General features: G+C 41.8%; 1 protein-coding gene across 2 annotated transcripts; it reads right to left on the minus strand.

Annotated features, from left to right (window-relative positions):
- Positions 1-1,392: 1,392 nt before the first annotated feature.
- LOC147891185 (uncharacterized) lies at positions 1,393-14,664 on the minus strand. Of its 2 annotated transcripts, none has more exons than XM_087389937.1 (2): positions 13,461-14,664; positions 1,393-1,475 (listed from the first exon to the last, which is right to left on the minus strand). In XM_087389937.1, exon 1 carries the CDS (start codon positions 14,566-14,568, stop codon positions 13,465-13,467), a length of 1,104 nt encoding a protein of 367 aa, XP_087246063.1. In that variant the 5' UTR covers positions 14,569-14,664; the 3' UTR covers positions 1,393-1,475; positions 13,461-13,464. The 2 variants fall into 2 exon arrangements, with proteins under 2 accessions (XP_087246063.1, XP_087246065.1); XM_087389939.1 differs by lacking the exon at positions 1,393-1,475 and having other exon boundaries at positions 13,172-13,791; positions 13,903-14,664.
- Positions 14,665-19,527: the final 4,863 nt, after the last annotated feature.

The following is a 19,527-nucleotide window of genomic DNA, read 5'->3' on the forward strand; positions in this document are numbered from 1 at the left end:
GTGCTTTTCTTCGAAGGGGAGCTACAATCGAGAGTAGCGTATGTGAGAGAGAGAGCTGAGAGCAATAGGTGGCGCATGTGAAGCGATTAGGGTAGGGAGAGAGGTGAGAGATTAGGGTAAACCCCCTCCCCAAAAAACCGAACCCCTCCCTTTTAAAAATTCCCCCTTTTTTCAAATCCCCCACCCCACCTTAAAATTATCCCCCCGCACCCCCTATAAATTATCCCCCCCTTAAAATCTTCCAATCCTTTAAAGTTAATCACTTTAACCCCTTTTAAAATTAATCTTTACCCCCCCATCCTCCCTCCTCTTTCCCTCCCACCCTAAAATCTTAGCTCTCCTAATATAACAAAATTAGGTTTAGTCTTTGCATTGTTTTTTAATTAGATTTTAAACTTTTTACTTTTTGAAAATGTAGCGGTACACCAATCCTTTCAATTTTAAACCTTTTACATTTTACATTTCTGTTTAACCCTTTTTATTTATAGATTACATGATTTTTCCCTCTTAAATTTAATCCTCTCAATTTATGTTATAGGTTTAGGTCTTTCTCTAGTTTTAAATTAAACCCTTTTTTATTTATTAATCACAAATTTCTCCCCTTTTTAATGAAAAAGTGATCACCAACATATATGAAGTCCAAATCAACCTTAGATCGATTCTAAAACTCAAATCATAATTTGAATGTGTTTTGGTGTATGTGTAAGTAATCATCACAAATTGTCCCGAGGTCAATTTGTAAAGACTGACCATTGTGTTGAACACCCTATGCTATCAACTCTCAAATCGACCCAAGGTAGATTTGCAGGATGTTTGGGTGTGTCTTACAATGTGTGTGTGTGTGTGTGTCTACGAGCATGTGTGTGTGTGTGTGTGTGTGTGAGAGAGAGAGAGAGAGGGAGAGAGAGACTGTGATCATCAAATTGATCTAAGGTCGATTTCAAAGCTTGGCCATTGTGTTCAACATCCTATGCTATCACTTCTCAAATCGACCCAAGGTCCATTTGATGAGTGTTTGGGTGAGTCTTAGAATGTGTTTATGTGTGTGTGTAATTTCTAAGAGTGTGTGTGTGTGTGTGTTTTAACTTATCAGACATCTATCCTATAATACTACTGGACCAGTTTTCAATATCAAAGTAAATCAATTACAAACATCTACTATTGTCCTTTTCAAACAACTAGTGAGAATAGTCCATTAATAACCAATCTCAATACCTCATAAGTGAGAATAAACCATATCATACCATTTCTCTTTACAAGGTGTCAACTTGGGAGTCAATTATTATACTCACATTTATATCAATACATTGCAAAAGTACAACGATACTAATAATTAGTATCCAATAAAGAGTTCAATTATATATAACAACACTTGGGAAAATTCCGTTGTAGAGCGCTTCTCGAAGTTGCCAACACCGTATCTTCATGCCTCAGATTTTCTAATGCAAACCTGATGGAGAGGTATGCCGACTCACCTACATCCATCCACAAACATAGCACATTAGAACATGTACACTATGAATTGTGGGACTGCAAGCTTCAATGCCGGCTCACAGTTGTTATCCGTGTCACTCGATCTAGATTTGCATAATCAAATCCTGGCATTTTACTATTCAATAGTAATGAGAGGTGGGCAATTAAAGATATGAAGAAATGTATATAAAATGTTAGTGAAATCCAAGTAAAAAGTGGGAATCTCAAACAAACCATAAGTATGGGTGTTCCAACCAAGTCTAAGGGAATTCCCGAGGTCGAAAAATCCAAGTATAACCTCTGTATACTTATACCTTTTCTTGATTTCCTGTTGGCATTTTCTAATTACTAGTATCGAAGGACAAAGTCCATGTTATAAGGCCATGGTCCCATTCCACGTCCAATTTTCCTAATAATTATAACAAGTTATCGACTCATGGCATATAAATGAGAAATGACGGCCCTTTCCAATTATCAAAGTATAAAGCGTAAAGTGTAAAATATCAAAGCTTAAAGTGTAAAGTGTACCTGTTACCATACAAGTCCTCATGATATAAAATCACAATGGCCATAAGTCCTCATGATACCAAGCTTTTGGGATCTTCAAATATACCAAGGACTAATCTAATCCAATGATCATAGAATACAATAATAAAATGTCAAACAGTAGATAGCAAAAAAATTCCCTAAATTCCATGGTAAAATAGGCTATATCATATAGAAATTTTATTATAACCCACATCATAAAGAAATCTTCCCTTATAATAACCATAAAAGACATTTTTTCTCTCATAAGGCAAAAAATTCCAATTGAAGGAAAATCTACATGTGATTTCCTTTCTTATGTTTAGAACTGCCATAACATATAGCTCAATGGAAACTATCTATCTCTTTCATCTTGAAATAATTGATCATTAGTAAGAAATTAGGATCATAGAATCTTATTACTAGCAAACTTTTGGAACATATCCAACTAAATGGACCAATAATATGTAAGCTTTTAATAGATCAGGGCTCCCCTACACCTCTTAATTAAAAAAGCTCAAATTTAAAAAGAAAATTCTTGCATGTCAAATCTAGTAGAGCTATTGGTCGGATCCATTAATAAATACAGTCTAGTAGACATAGCTTTCTCTTAGTGGCTACATGAAAAGCTATGAGAGGTGTTAAAAAACACTAGAGCACAAGGTGATGTTCTACTTAGAAGCTCACCTTCATTCTACATCGAGGAGATATTACTCGTGACCTATTACATGGAGGTCCCGTGGACTAAAAATTGCAAGTGAAATGACCTTGGAATAGTGACTCTTGTGGAGAGACAGCAATTTCGATATCTATTAAGTATATCTCTATCCCAACGACTAGATCTCTATCTGTGTTGTGATGGTAGTGTGGTAGGAATTATTTTAATCTCAGTGCCGCAGTTTGTGATAAATATCTCGGGTAAGCTAGAGAAGAACCACAGTAGACATTATCTGCGTTAGACATGGTTTGGGCCAGTAAGACTAGCTGTGTTGATTTCGTGTTCCTTATGGACTCAGAAGCTACGTATACATCAAAGATTGTCTCGTCATAGTCAGTAAGAAGCTCTCAATAGTGGGCAGTCCTTCCTTCTCTCCTAAGAATTTTCTGAGTCATCGAAACTCCTATAGTTCCCTACTCGACCATACTTTAGCTCCGGACAGTCTTAATCTAGCTCTTCGGAATTTTTCTTCTCTGTCACTGGCGGTGCTTGACTATCTGCTGCAACTTAGACAAGCAAGGAAGAGAACTCAACTCTGCTACCTCAAACGAACACTTTCGCTGTCTCATCAATGCTATAACCAAGTTTCCTTGAGAAGGTGCTACTTCCTCTCCAAAGCTTTGCAGCTTCCGTCTCGCATTTTGCTTCTCAGATTTTTGGCTCTTGCATTGCATCGCATCCAACTGATCGTCTGGGGATTTGAAACATTCTACGCTCATGTAGGGTGTTCGAGGCTAAATCATCTATGGATCAAGTACACATTTTTCGGTCTGGAATCGGATCCGCAATTCAACAACCCTTTCATGTCTGCATCGCTCTCGAAATTTTGGGGAAGAGATGGAATTTAGTGGTGACGGGTTGCAGGTCATCAGTCGGTAAGAAGATAAATTTCAAATCATTCCTTAGAAAATTAACTATTGTAGGATCCTACTCGCTGTCGTTCCCCTCGACCGAGACTAATCGTTAATCCCTGCTTCGGCCAGAATGTAGACTGCGTGACCTTAGAACGACTTATGGTTCTTAAGACTTTGCTTGACACGGAACGCTCTGTGCAGCCAAGGGAAATCAAATCTTCTAAGATGGATAAACTACGCAGTCAAGCAAATGTACCAAGCTTGTGAGCTTGATATCGCGTTGCAAAGCTCGCTCTTGCTGACGATAAATGCGTATGAGCATGATAAAGTAAAACTGTTGCGCAGCAACAAAAATACAGGTATTTCGATCAGTAGGAGCCCTCGGGAAGGTTGTCACATAGCGAACCTGTTGGTATTCCATGCTCCAAAGTCTGTTGCATGTCCCTGGGTAGCATATCCGTTCAGTCAGGCCTGAGGATAATCTCCCTCTCCTCTTGAACGCCGAACCCGTGAACGCCAAACTCTGAATCCCGTTCAAACCCTTCCTTTACCGTGCCCTGCTTTACCATGCCCTACCCTGTCAGACGTCAGAGAATTTGAAATGTCTGACAAAGCCAACTATTGATGCCCGGACCTTCTCCAGCTCTATCTTCTCCAGCTTCAGCTTCGGATCTTGTCCAGCTTCAGCTTCAGCGACACTAGGATGTTCTTTACATTGCCTAGCACAACTTTTACTTCTTTCTCCTGTGCGTTGCAAGATTCACCGTGGTAGGCTGCGACCACCATTTGTGCGCTTGAAAGCCTTACGTAGTGAAAGTGGATCACTGCAAGCATTAGGAGGCAAGCTCATGACTTTTTGCTCTGGGAACTTGTTTTGCCAAGACTTTTGTCTATCTTAGCATTCTGCAGGGGCTCAATGTAGACAATATGCAAAAAGAGATCGATGAGCGAATCCAACAAGCGCTATTCTAGTTCAATATGGGTACTAGGTAGATCTCTGCAGTCCAGCGATGCATGGCATGACAATTCCATCCATGCTTGGAAAAGGTTTGCAGAAAAGCATAGTTGGTATTTGTACAGCGTGTGGTCTTTTCGTCTAATGAGGGACAATCCTTGGGGGTGTGGTAAACGATTCATTGATTGACAGGCGAATGGTCTTTTGTCTAATGATTGTGATTGCGAGCAAGTGCCCAGTAAAAATGTTGACCCTCCTTCACATTCCGTTTAGCTGATTAGTATCTCATGAAGTTTTTCTTTGGCTTGGCATCCGACGCACTATGGAAGCTTTGAATTACCGTTGAGGCTTCCCTCAGTCTTCTCACTCAGATCCAACCAAAATTCTAGCTTTTGGTTGCAAAATGTCCCTTCTTAATCACGTGCCATGATGTTGTGATCTTTGGAAGCAATGGATGTGTGAAAGAGATTGTTCTAGAGATCTCATGGAAAGTTGCAACTCGGAAGCTCGCAAATCCATTGAAGGTCACACCAAAGGGCAACGAAGCATCAATTCCAACAAGGTGTTTCCAACAAGGGAGCTAACAAAAGGATACGAGCTAACGTAGATTTTTGGTGGACGTTCGAGCTTCCGGATCGTTGATGGAAAAGAGGATGGTGTCAAAAACTAGAGCTGAAGGAGCTAGAGCTGCGTAGAGCGCAGCTCTTAAGGTTGGTGGCACTACCTGACATCTAAGAGGGAGGGCATAGTAAAGGATGTAAAAGGTGAATTCCTTTCACCTCCCTTGAACGGGGTTCAGATTTATAGTTTTCTCAGGCCCATTCAACGAGAGAGGACCCCTAAACTGGACCCCATCTCAGCGCTTTCTCAGTAACGACAAACATAGCACGATAGAGATTATCCTCAGGCGTCAGTTAGGGGCAGCATCGCATGGAGTGGATGCTTCACAGCTTCTTGTTCTCAATGTAGAGAGACGAGCATTCGATTCTTCTTGTTCTCAATTCGAGGTTAGAAGGGAAGTGCCTCGGGGAAGATGTAGATCCCCATGCCTTCAATTTCCCAATAGACCACGTTGGTAAAAGTGTAACTCCTCAAGTACAAAGAGTCCTTCCATAATATTTAAAACATATCAATATGTGATCTCTTCCCTCTATACAATACTTTCGGTCCCTTTCTTCAATGCAAATCCTTCTCTAACAATTAATAAAGTAAGGACCAAATGGTCTCTTTTTTCTTTTATATCCCTTATTGGTCACTATGTGAAGCTGGTCCTAATGAAGCATACTAGTAGGTTTTCCTACTAGTAATAATTACGTGTTTTAAAGCATAATAAACCATATAACTTTCCTCTATTAGTGGATAAAGTTCATAATAATAAATAAAAAATGGCTTGGCCATGTTCCTCCATTAATTCCACTATGCTAGTTCCATGTTCACTAATAAAAAGCATTATGGAGAAAACACTAATAACAAGTATTGTCAAGTCCTATAGGATGTGACAACCTCCATGGGACTAAGCTTGTGCATAAGTGGGACATCATATTCTTTTCGAAAGGCTTCAATATGATTTCAGACCTTTATGGGCCATCAGTATATTGACAATCTTGAAGCACACAAGGATATCCGACCTTAATGGGCCATCAGTATGTTGACAATCTTAAAGAGCACAAGGATCTCCAAAGGAATGTGTGTGTGTGTGTGTGTGTGTGCACGCGCATGAGCGATCATCAAATTGACCTAAGGTTGATTTAAAAGCTTGGCCATTGTGTTCAACATCCTATGCTATCACTTCTCAAATCGACCGATGAGTGTGTGGGTGAGTCTTAAAATGTGTTTATGTGTGTGTGTAATGTCTAAGAGTTTGTGTGTGTGTGTGTGTGTGTGTGTGTGTGCATGTGTGTGAGTGAGTGAGAGAGAGAGAGAGAGATCGAGAGAGAGAGAGAGAGAGAGAGAGAGAGTAGTGAGAGAGAGAGAGAGAGAGAGAGAGAGAGAGAGCGATTGATCACTAGCATCCATGAAGTGTAAATCGACCTAAGGTTGATTTGAAAACTCAAAACATAATATTATTGTGTTTGTGTGTGTGGAATGATCACCAAATCCTAACTAGTAAATGCAATCCCACCATCAACACTAGATATTTTCTAAAAGGATAATACAAAATTTGTTTTAATGGTTTGTTTATAATTTTTTAGAATTGTTTCTTATCCTTTTGAGACTTTTGGGACTAGTAGCATCTCAAGAATTTGAATAGTAAGACGTCATAGTTAAATCATACCATGCAGTATAATGAGGATACTATGCAATACATTCACAGACACCACACTATAGATAAAAATGCCATGCGGTATACTTGCAAGCTCCCATGTTGTTTTGTCATTTATCATGTTGTAGCCGGTTTCGATAAAAAACCGTACTTGACCGTTCCAAATCGATCCTGAGCCGATAAAAGAAATGTTTAAAACATCTTGAAATGCCGTTTTAAAACACAATACATTGCGAATTCTTGCAGTCCATATGTAAAATCCAGGGATGTCACATTGGTCGATGCAAAGCATATATTTTGTTATCTTTAGTATAGTCAAAAGTTTGGAGCGACCTACAAGTCCCACAAGATATACCCACGCTTGTACCCACGCTTGTAGGTTGGAGTGATTGTAAAGTACCGCACCTCTCCCTTAGTCGCGGGAGGTCCCGAGGCAACTCCGTGTCCCTCAAACGTAGCCAAGCCTCACATTGGCTTCAGCCTAAATAACTCCCTCCTGGGATCCCAACATGGGCGTCCATTGCTCTAGCCTCGAAGAGGACGACGTGCCTGTCGCAATGGGATCCCAACGCGCCCGTCGCAATCGGAGCCCAAACACAAAAGTTATGACCAAAAATGTACCAAGGGGTCTCCACGACCATGTCTCCCCCATCCATTGGGGTCTCATGCTCATCACGTCCTCTGTGACGCGTCTTGCACCCAAGTACCCAGTCACTTGCCTGGACATTCACCCCACTCCTCCCTCTCTTTTAGGTGCACTCAACCCACCCCATGCGTGAGTGTCAACAAGAAAACCAAGGGAATCGAAAACGGTACATAAGAATGCATGTATTCACAAAACGTGCCAAAACGTCCGCATGCGTTACACTGTCTGAGAGCACCACCTCCCATATACTCTCGCCAATTCGATGGATCTTGAAGTCCCTTTCAAGCATTATAGAAGTTGAGAACCATGTCGCGATAGTTATCAATCATAAATGCCTCTGGAATCCACCTGCATTCCATCATGGGCCTACCCTTAAACTTAACATAGAACTCTACTCTACCCCATAACATTCTATATTTCAAAATTGCCTCCGGCTCATAAGGTGGGCTTACAGTGTTAGAGAATGATGGGGGGACCTTCCTACCAAACTTATTATCTGTATAGAAACGATGCAACAGCTGTACATAAAAAGCATTGTGGATGGCAACCTCCGGCGGTAACTTCAATTTGTAGGTCACCTCATCAAGCGCGTACATTACTTCATATGGTCCATAGAACTGATGATTGAATTTCGGGGTCATATTCTACGGTAGCTTAATGTTGCAAGAGCTCACAAGTACCAAGTTGCCAGCAAAGACCTCCACGTGCTTGCGCTTCTTATATGGTACCTCTTCATGACTAGGTCACTCTTTTGCAAGCTTTCCTTTGCAATATTCAACCTTTCTTGCCATCTATTCAAGAACTCCTCTGCATCAAGATCATCCACCTTTGAAACCCCTGACGCAAGAGCCATTGGCATGATAACTTCTTTACCTATTGCCAGTTCGAATGGTGTGAAGCCCGTGCTCCGGTGCACCATGTTGTTGTAGTGAAACTCAAGAATGTCCAAGTGCAACGCCCAATCCTTTTGGTCCACTTGAACATAGTTGCGCAAGAAATCTTCCACAGTTTGATTCACCTTTTCGGTCTGTCCATCAGACTCCGAGTGATACGATGAACTGAAACGCAACTGTGATTCCAATATCTTGAAGAGTTGAGTCCACATGTCACTTAGAAACCTAGGGTCCCGGTCGGAGATGATTGCGAGGGGCAATTAGTGGTACTTGAAAATATGCGTGAAGTACAAATGGGCTACGTGTTTCGCCATGATGGGCGATTTGATAGGAATGAAATGGGCCTGCTTAGAGAAGTATTCTACCACCACCATGATTGCGGTGTAACCATGAGAGTTGGGAAGACAAGTGATGAAATCCATGCTCATCACATCCCATGGCCTTGATGGTACAGGCATGGTTCGCAACTTGCATGCCCTTTTGGGTCTGTCAACCTTCACAAACTGATAAGTAGGACATGTGCCTACATACTCCACTACGTCGTTGCGCATGTTGGGCCAGAAAAACATTGGACGCATTCGTTCAAGTGTCTTGTTCTGCCCTGTATGTCCAACAAGCTTACAGTCATGGCACTCCCATAACAAAGCTTTTTTGAGCTCCAAGTCATCCAAGATATACAAGCGGTTCTCATAGATAGATAGCAATCCATTTTCCTCATTGTACATTCCCCACAGGATGACGCCCTGCTTCACATCTTGAAGCAGTTTCTGAGATTCTGCATCTCGTTCCATGGCCTCCTTGATCCGTTCCATGAGAGACCCTTTTATAATGCTAATTTCCATTAGCTCGGTTTTCCTACTCAATGCATCTGGCATTGCGTTAGCCTTTCTTGGCTTGTGCTCGATCATAATATCAGACTCTGCCAAGAAATCCTGCCAGCGTGCTTGCTTCGCAGAAAGTTTTGGTTGAGTTTGAAAATACTTCAATGAAATGTTATCGGTCAACACCTTGGTGTGCTTGTCCTACACGTAGTGTTTCCACTTCCAAAGACATTCCACCACTGCCAACATTTCTTTCTCATGCGTCATCCACCGATGCTCCACTGCATCTAACTTTCGTGATTCGTAAGCCGATTCGTAAGCCACTGGGTGCCCATCCTGCATGAGCACCCCTCCTAGAGCAAAGTCTGACGTGTCTGTGTGTATTTCAAATGGCTTGTCAAACTCTAGGAATTTCAACATGGGCGAATCGATCATGATCTCTTTCATTTCCCCAAATGCCTTACTGCACTCAAGGTTCCAATCAAACTTTTCCTCCTTATGTAAAAGGTCATTTAGAGGAGCTGTAACTTTGCTGTATTCATTTACAAACCTTCGGTTGAAGTTACAAAATCCCAAGAAAGTTCGTACTCCGCATACTCTTCTTGGTGCCTCCCACTCTATCACTACTTCAATCTTGGATGGATCCATTTTGATCCCATCTTTTCCCACCACGAACCCCAGGAAATCTATCTCGCTTACCCCAAACTCGCACTTTTTGCGCTTGGTGAACAACTTGTGCTCTCGAAGTTTGGTAAACTTGGCACCTTCCACAGATGTTCTTCGTGTTCTTCCATCGTTTTCCTGAAGATTAATATGTCATCAATATAGACGATGACAAAGTCATCCAGGTACTCGCTGAAAATATCATTCATTATGGTACAGAATGTGGCCGGAGCATTGGTAAGTCCAAAAGACATGACTAGCCAATCGTAGCTCCCGTACTTGGTTCTAAATGCCGTCTTCTCAATGTCTTCGTTTGCGATCCTTATCTGGTGATACCTTGATCTTAGATTGATTCAGCTAAAGTACTTAGCCCTGGCCAGCTAATCAATCAAGTCATCCAATAGCGGCATTGGATACTTGTTCTTGGTTGTGATCTTGTTGAGCGCCCTATAGTCCACGCACAACTTCCATCTTTCTTTGTCACGAATAATACTGGAGCCCCGTATGGAGACTTACTTGGCTTGATGAATCCGCTCTCAACCAGCTCATTGAGTTGCCTCTTCAACTCCCTGAGTTGGTCATTGTTCATTCGATACAGCACCTTTGCTGGTGGTGCGCTGCCAGGAATCAACTCGATTCGGTGGTCGACATGCCTCCGTGGCAGTAATCCTTTGGGGAGTTCCTTTGGCATCACATCGCCAAATTCCTCCAAAATCATATCCAATCCACTGGATTTGTTTGGGCTCGCCCTGGATGCATTACAACAAATGCTACTTTTGCCATGGTCGGTCTCTACCATGCACATCATCATTAGGTGCACCTCCGCACCTCGTTTGACTTCCTTGCTCAATTGCTTGGCACTTATGAGTTTGTTAGAAGCCTTATCACTCGGGTGAATAAGTTCTGAGCCACTGCTGGTTTCTTTCCCTCGTTGATAAGACCTTTTGCATCCTTGGGCGATACCCCCAATCTGATGCACTTTACTTGGACTCCACATCCTTGCATGTCTAGGATCAAGGAATCCACTTTCTTGCCCATCATTGCGATCACAAACTTGTCCCACCATTCGATTCCATATATAGCTTCATACGAATCCATGGGGACTACCAAGAAGTCCATCTTGGCTTTCCATTCTCCAATCTGACATGGGACATTCCATGCTATCTTCACATAGTCCTACTTTCCTTGCCCAAATGCCACCTGAATATCTGTTAGATCGATCGTTTTGATCTTCAGGCGCTTAGCTTTTTTTAGGGGTAATCACATTGTGTGTGGCCCCGAGTCGATCATTACCCTTTGCAGGACGTCGTTCATCTGTGCATTGACATAAATGTTGGGTATGCCCATTGCCACTCTCACAGCCATGCATCTTGCACTTACCGTGCATGCCCCTATCCTGGGCTATTCATCCAGTTGGGAGGAGCCTCTTTTGTCAATCTCTGTGATTTGAACTTCTCCTATGTCTTCATGATCCCCGGCTTCCTCAGCCTGGGTCAAGGCGATTTGAGGCCTTCCAAATTTGCCACGTTTCGGGCAAATCCTTGACATAATGGTCCTTTTTGCATTCAAAGCACCCCCTGTTGGTGATTGCCTAGTATCGGAAGAGCTGGCGCCTCTACTCGTGAAGCCCCCTCGACCAGCGTAGCCACCTCTCATCGGGTTCCGAGTCACCATTGCTTCACTAGAGCTCACCCCGTTAGTATTTGACGAGACACTCTCTGACCTGCCCTCGGGTTTAGGAGTGGGCTTGCTCATCCACGAGCTGCCCCTAGTATTTGCTTTTGTGAAGGATATCTTCCCCTCCAGATCGATTATTCTTTCAGCCATCTTCAAGGTTGTAGCGTAATCCTCAGGTTCTTGTTTCTTAATCTCACGGCGAGTCCAATTTTGTAGACCATACAAGAACCCGTGTAATCGGTCTACTTTTGTCATGTCTTCAGCCTGGATCATGACTTGCCTGTATCGGTTCACATCGTTGTGGTGAAGGTTTCTCCATTCGTCACGAATTTTGAACACTTCATTTTGGGGAATGAAGTATGCCTTCATTCTCGATTTCAATTCCTCCCAGTTAGTTATCTCATCATGAGCCTCCTCGGCTAAAAACCAATTGTAGGCTTCTCCTGACAATTGTTTGATGGTGATCTTGAGATGGAATTGCATAGGCACCTCTGCCATTTCCAAGGTAATCTTTTATCTCCCTGATCCATTTCTTGACAGCTAGAGACTCCTTGTCTCCACCATATTTCTCAGGCAACTGCGGCTTATATTTTCCGTAGTTTGCCTTCCCATTGTCCTCAGAGTCGCTACTTGAGTCCACCTCAAGCCTGGTCTTCCTCCTCCTCAGAGGTTCTAACTTCTTTCTCTTTGGCTGACCCTTCCCCAGGGTCGTCACTAACTCTTTCAACGTGTCATGAACCTTGTTCATGTTTTCCGACAATTGCTTCCTTTCCCTATCCCCCTATTCAAGCTTTTAGCTTACCCATGCAAAAGCACTTTCGTGCGAGTCCACGTCACTGGTTCCAGCTTCTTCATCATCAACATTGAGGAATTCATCCACACCATCTTCAAAATCCACATGAGCGCCTTTGTCCTCATGAATGGATTCTCCAACCCCTACGTTGGTTGTATCACCGGCGGTATCACGTTTTCTATCGTTAGCTGCGTTGGTCGTTTCTGCAACGTCCAATTTCTTTTCACGACTTGCGTCCAAGGTCTCAAGTTTCTCTTTTCCTTTAGTTCTTCTTCTCCTCTCGCTTTTGTCATTCCTGCCTGGATCTTTACCCTCGTTGGGTAGTTCATCGATCCTTTCTAGCCTCTGGTGCGGCATCCTGTCCGGGTTAATGCCCACAAGCTACAAGATCCTCCCCCAAGTCACAGTTTTCCCACTGTGCACCTCAGAGTGAGGCTCTGATACCAAGTGTAAGGTATCGCACCTCTCCCTTAATCGTGGGAGGGCCGAGGCGACTCCGCGTCCCTTAAACATAGCCAAGTCTCACGCCGACTTCAGCTTGAATAACTCCCTCTTGGGATCCCAACGTGGACGTCCACTACCCTAGCCTCGATGAGCACGACGTGCCCATCGCAACGGTTCAAGAAGCTCCTCAATCAAAAATGTACCAAGGGGTCTCCACGACCACGTCTCCCCCGTCCGCTGGGGTCTCGCGCTCGTCACGTCCTTCATGATGCGTCCTGCAGCCAAGCACCTAGGCACCTGCCTGGACGTTCACCCCGTTCCCCCCTCTCTTTCACGTACACTCAACCCACCCCGTGCGTGAGTGTCAATAAGAAAACCAAGGGAATCGAAAACGCTACAGAAGAATGCATGTATTCACAAAACGTGCCAAAACATCCGCACGCGTTACACTGTGTGAGAGCACCACCTCCCATATAATGATGCTCACTAGGGTGGAGATGCAAGTGAACTAAGGTTGCTGGTTGATTTGGTCCAACAAATTAAGGCAAGCAATAATTGATTGATCTTACGCATGTTTTCAAAAACCAAAGGAGATCCACTCGGGTGCTAGTAAGAAGGGTGAGAAGGAAGAGGAGGAGGAGAAGAAGAGAAGCGAGGAGAAGAGAAGGAAGAGAAGAAGGAGGAGAAGGGTGTTCGGCTAATCCGGTCTTCGTAAAGAGTGAGTTGTGATTTTACCTCGTTAGAGATACTCAGGAGGTGTCACCAGAGGTGCATAAAGGCCTGGTGGGTAAACAGACGTTGAGGCTTCAGGATCTGGAAATGCATAACTGGGTAGTAGGGCGCTGTACGCTATCACTGGCGCTGCATCCAGCTGGCCTGGTGCGTAAAGATAATTCGGCTGATGTAAACCTGCAAATGCATCTGCTCGTGTCCATTGATCTTCAATGACAACGTACGTCTTCAAAAACAGATCAGCGTTGGTCTTGCTCGGCTCCAACGCGGGCACCAGAGCCGGGGAGGACCACCATCGGGTATATGGATCAGTTGCAGCGATGCCGCCGCCAACCTGTTGAGCACCGATCCACATGTAACTTGGCGAGAACAGAATCGTGTGTATGATGTACTCCACTGGCCAATTAGAAGGCTTGAAGATCTCGTTCATCTCGGATGCACCCACCATGTCTGCGTCTTGTGTTCGCCAGAAGTTGCTTGCCATGCCCTGGAGCTTGATTCGATTCGCGGGCACCTCTAAATGACTCCCCAATTCCGGAAATTCTGCCACAAACTGATCCCAGAAGCGACTCCAACAGATTTCCTGAAGAGGCCCAATGCGGTACTGCCAGAACCGCCGGATTTGCGGATGTTCGATGATTCGTGTTGGCCCTTCTTGTGAGGCGCTGAAAAAGGTGACGATCTGCAGTTGAAACAATGATAAGTGGCTCTCCAGGCGTTTCTGCAAGTCATTATGCTTGCGACGAAGAAGCCTGCGAGAAGTGCTCCTCGCTTGGACCTCCGTCACAAACGCCTGCACATCATCCAGAGTGCGTTTCAAATGATCCAAGAACGCCAGAAACTGGGGGTTGGTTAGGCGACCATACCACTCTTTGACAAGGTAGCCACATACAGTAGATTGCCAAACAAGGTCAGGCAGGAGCTGAACGATTTGGGACTGATCTCTCCTGGCGATGATGAAGGCTGCAAGGGAGCAGATGTTACCCACGACGAGCAACACGGCATTGGCAGGGAAGGGAATGATGGAGCTAGCGTTGGCTAGCAGGATAGCCCCCCACATGGAGAGAGTCTGAGGGGAGACGGAGAGCTTGAGATTGGGCTTGGGTGCCATGGGTGTAGAGTGACTGCTGAGGGTTCGTTTCTAATTGAAACTTGAGGCCACTCATTGCCTCGACTCTAGAAGATAACTTCCACATTGGTTCTTTGGAAGATTACTTGCACCTTACGATCCGCAGCTCTCATTTTCAAGAAGTTGCAGTCGGTGGAGTCGTGGGACCCCTCAGGGGTTCACTATGTATAAACCCTATATATCAGGTGTGTTCAAAGCCTATTTGTAAAAAGCATGGGCATTGCCTCATCAAGGGCCACCGTCTTCTTGGAAGATAACTTTCACGTTGGTTCTGTGGAAAATAACTTCGAGGAAGACGCAATCCGTGAAGTCATCGGACCTTACAGTCAAGTTGGAAAAAAGGCAAGTCTCTGTTGGCTGATGGAAGAAGGTTCTTTGGTCGCAAAACTACTCGAAGAAGGTTTTCTAGCCAATTCCTTTTGGAGGCATTTTCCATCTAACACTAGAATTAGTATCTTTATGGTTCTAATGGTGGTGTTATAGTAAGGGAGATGAGTTCTCCCTTGCTATCATAGTTAGTGTCTTGATGGTCATCATGGTTGTGTGACAGCAATCAGTACAAGTACTTAGCATTATAAACTATGGTAATCGGAGGGTAATAGTATCAAAGGAGCTCATTGAATAGATGTTTGTGTGAATTTTTCTTTAGACTCCTAAGAGTAATTTTGTATTTCATACATATATTTATAGTCATTATCCTTGATTGATAATATTATGGGTCTTGATGTGATGCTAATGTTGTTTTTATTTATAGGTGCCGAGAGGAATGGCACATAATACAAGGATATGATTAGTCTTATATCACTCACTTGTCCCACAAAATTGTCCATATAATTTTGTGTTCATTCTCAGTTGATAAAATTGTGGATCTTGATGACTCACTTGTCCCATAAAATTGTCAATATAATTTTGAGCTCATCCTTGGTTAATAATATTGTGGATCTTGATCTCATACTAGTGTTCTTTTTATTGAGGTGCTTGCTTGACAGAATAGCATATAAGAATTACCACTTAAAATTAGGAAGCGTTATAATTAGTCTAATAGCATTCACTTGTCCCACAAAACTGTCCATCTAAATTTGTCTTCTTCCATTGACCAAATGCTTGAAACTCATGCCATCATTTGGTGGTATCCATCAAATTGGAATCTTGCAAAAATAGGTGGAATTTCAAGCATTAATTTTCCAAGATTTAAAATTTATTCTATACAATAAACCTCAACTATTTATGATGCTTCTCTCTCTATTGTTCCACAAGGAATTGTGCAATAAACCATGAAGAAGCTATAGATTGGTCTGCTAAATTTGTTATCTTCTTTGATTGAACATTTGCATTTTATACGGCTATTATTTAAGTTAATAGACCTATGTTTATAATCCCTCTTGCTATAGGATTCCATGGGTATCTATTTGAATTCATAAATTTATGTGACATGGCCGATGGTAGAGCATCTAAATAATGTGGCATCAAATACATATGCAATTCTTTTGTGCTATAGCCATCTATTTGAAAGAGTACATGTTTGTGTATTTGTTAGGTACTTATTTGAAACCATGTCAAAAATGCAACACCAATGGTTGTGATCTTTGCATCCATGTATTCCCATAGTCTCTAGTGTTGCACATAAATTTTTATACATTTACGCATAATTAAAAATCATATGATCATTTGAATTGATTGGAAATTCATAGTTACAAGGAATAATCATTACTGTTTTATTATTAAGAAATTTTTAGTATGATCATTATGTTCCTCACCTTCAACCCCAATGGATGTCTAGGTATAGTAGCCTCTCATCAACTATACACATAAATTCCAAAAGAAATAATATACAAATCATTCATACATGCAAAAAAATGTAGGATGTATGATTAAATGCCCATGCATTTGATGATTTTAGGAAAGATCATGCTTTTTGGAAAAATTTAATCATTTATAAGGAGAGCAAAATTTTCGTTGTAATGCACCCATGCTATAGTATGATTTGGGCAAATATGGTAGGGACAAGACTAGAGATCTCAGGACTTGGTCAATTTTGAACGTACAACCCTCTCTTCATCAATTCATGTGTCTAACATGATGTATCCCCATGTAGATATGGTAACCTTCTTCTTCCTAAAACACCATAATAATTTTGCTTAGTCTTTTTTATGACTTGGTGGGAGTCCCCTCATGAATTTCTTGGTCTTTATGACGACTTGGTGGGAGTCCACTCATACATTGCTATTAATCTTGTCTCACAACTCATGTGGTGCAGACATTACTGTGAATCAATCCCAATTCTACCAAAGTGGTTAAATATCAACCCATCCTTTTGCCTATCCCCATCCCCAATCATTTCAGTCCTTTCCCATTTCCTTGAATCCCATATCTATCCCTTCCCCTCTAATTTCCAACCCTTGATCACTCTCTACCCATATGCCCATACCACTCTCTTTCAACTTCATCTTTTTTAGTGTAAGTGTATGTTCATCCCGTCCATCTTGGTCATCCTTGATTAGATGTAGATATGGAGCATTTTTGTTTGATGGTCATCAATTCATTGTGTATCACTCATGCCTCCCCATCAAGGCCTTAAATTATCACCATACTATAGCTCAATGCATTTGTGTTTACAAGATCATAGGAGTGTATTGATGCACTATGAAGACAATTGTTCATAAGTATCTCATTCTCACGCTATAGTATGACTTGGGAAAATATGGTAGGGACAAGACTAGAGATCTCAAGACTTGGTCAATTTTGAACGTAAAAACCCTACTATCTTCATCAATTCATGTGCCTAATATGATCTAGCCCCATGTAGATATGGTAACCTTCTTCTTCCTAAAACACCATGATAATTTTGCTTAGTCTTTTTGACGACTTGGTTGGAGTCCCCTCATGAATTTCTTAGTCTTTATGATGACTTGGTGGTAGTCCATTTACCCCCTCTTAATCTTGTCTCACAACTCACGTGGTGCAGACACTACTGTGAATGAATCCCAATTCTACCAAAGTGGTTAAATATCAGCCCATCCCTTTGCCTATCCCCATCCCCAATGATTTCAGTCCTTTCCCATTTCCCTTCCCATCTCTATCCTTTCCCCTCTAATTTTCATCCCTTCACCACTCTATCGCCATCTAGTCTCTGCCACTATGTGTAAGTATGTGTTCATCCCAACCATCTTGGTCATCCTTAATTAGATGTAGATATGGAGCATTCTGTTTGATGGTCATCAATTCATTGTGTATCACCTGTGCCTCCCCATTAAGGCCTTAAATTATCACCACACTAAGGCTCAATGATTTTGTGTTTACAAGATCATAGGAGCATATTAATTCACTATGAAGACCATTGTTCATAAGAATCTCAAGAATCACAAAATTAGCACCGCTCATTTAAAATTTTGCACAGTTTTGTTTTAAGCCTCTAAATCAACTTTTGTTTTTCTTGTAGAAATATGTTTGATTTGTGATATAAAGTTATTTGTTCTAATTGTGTTTGCATTATAGGAAAACTCCCATAAGACCACCTAGCAAGAAGGACTCTAGAGATGACAACCACATGAGTGATGGTGACGGCATTGGAAATAGAGTAAAAGCATAATTGAGTGTAGCCAATCATAGTACCATTTTAAAGATGTCACTCTTATGAGAATATGTGAGTATATGGACCTTAAACAAATATCTTTAAAAAATTTGATGACCATAAAGCACATATGCATATGTTATACGTCTATGTTTGATGCGTAGTAATGCGCAATTTCTTGGAAGTTATGCACCATACATGGTCAAAATGGAAAAAAATGCATGTCCAACCACTCAAATGATGTCTAATCCTTATGAAACTTTATGAAAGATATTCACATTACTCACAAAAAGTCCCATGCAAACGTCCATGACCATGATAAAAGGAACACAACAAATCTTTGGCATGGCTTGATGGGCTTTTGATGGACAAATCTTTGGCATGGCTTGATGGACTTTTGATGGTCCAAACCAACGTGGAGCTTCAAGAATGATGCACCAAGCAAACGGTGTGCGATTAATTGTCATAGAGCGATACTACCAGAAACTTCATTACCGTATTGTCAGAGATAGTATATCTTAACTTAACTCAACCTATATAATTAGTTATGCTTATGAACTATCAGGTACTACTCACTACTTTAGGAGCAACTCATGACTCATGTCTCTAGCTTTCCTATCTTCTCTTTCCCTTCGACATGGTATTAGAGTGAGGTCAATTACTCTCCCATTCTTTACAATATTAATGTGCTAGATATTGTGTCCCAAGGCTTTTATAAAAGCTCCAGCTTTTACTCAATGCATAGCCCTCCTAAGGAAAGGTGAAAGCATATGGTTCACTCCATGGTTTATTTTCCATATTCTTGTCAAGGACCCATTTTGGTTCATCATGGTAGTTGTCCGATCCTTGGTTCTTTTTTAAGATACGACACAATTGGCATTTGAATATTCAATTTTATTACTAAGATCATTAAAATTATTGTGGTTGCATTTTTGGTTGCTTTAGATCTTTTTCGTTGACAATGTGATCATACAAACTCCTATGATGATTCTTATAATCTTATTAACTTTGTTGATGATTCTCGATCTTATTAACTCTTATGAAGATAGTGTGATATTTTACATTCTTATGATGATTCCCAATCTTCAAGATGCATTTGATCATTGTTCAATGTCCTAAGTGACCTACATCATTGTCACTATGCTTTTGCTTTTTCTCCCTTCAAGGAACATGACAATCTTGACTTGTATCGATCATTAGGGTTTTAGATCACTACATTAATGGAGATACAAGAAGGTCAACTTTGTTCATCTTGATGCTGAATGGCAGGCTTGTTGAGCTTCAAAGTTGTTTTGTTTGCTTGCAAGACGCTTCATAGATTCAAATCACCCCTTTCAATTGTTCTTTTGGCTAGTCTTTGTAGTTTCCTT

This window comes from Dipteris shenzhenensis, chromosome 18, assembly GCF_047967505.1.
Source record: "Dipteris shenzhenensis isolate YYH24624 ecotype China chromosome 18, Dip_SZ_1.0, whole genome shotgun sequence".
In the NCBI taxonomy this organism is placed as follows: domain Eukaryota; kingdom Viridiplantae; phylum Streptophyta; class Polypodiopsida; order Gleicheniales; family Dipteridaceae; genus Dipteris; species Dipteris shenzhenensis.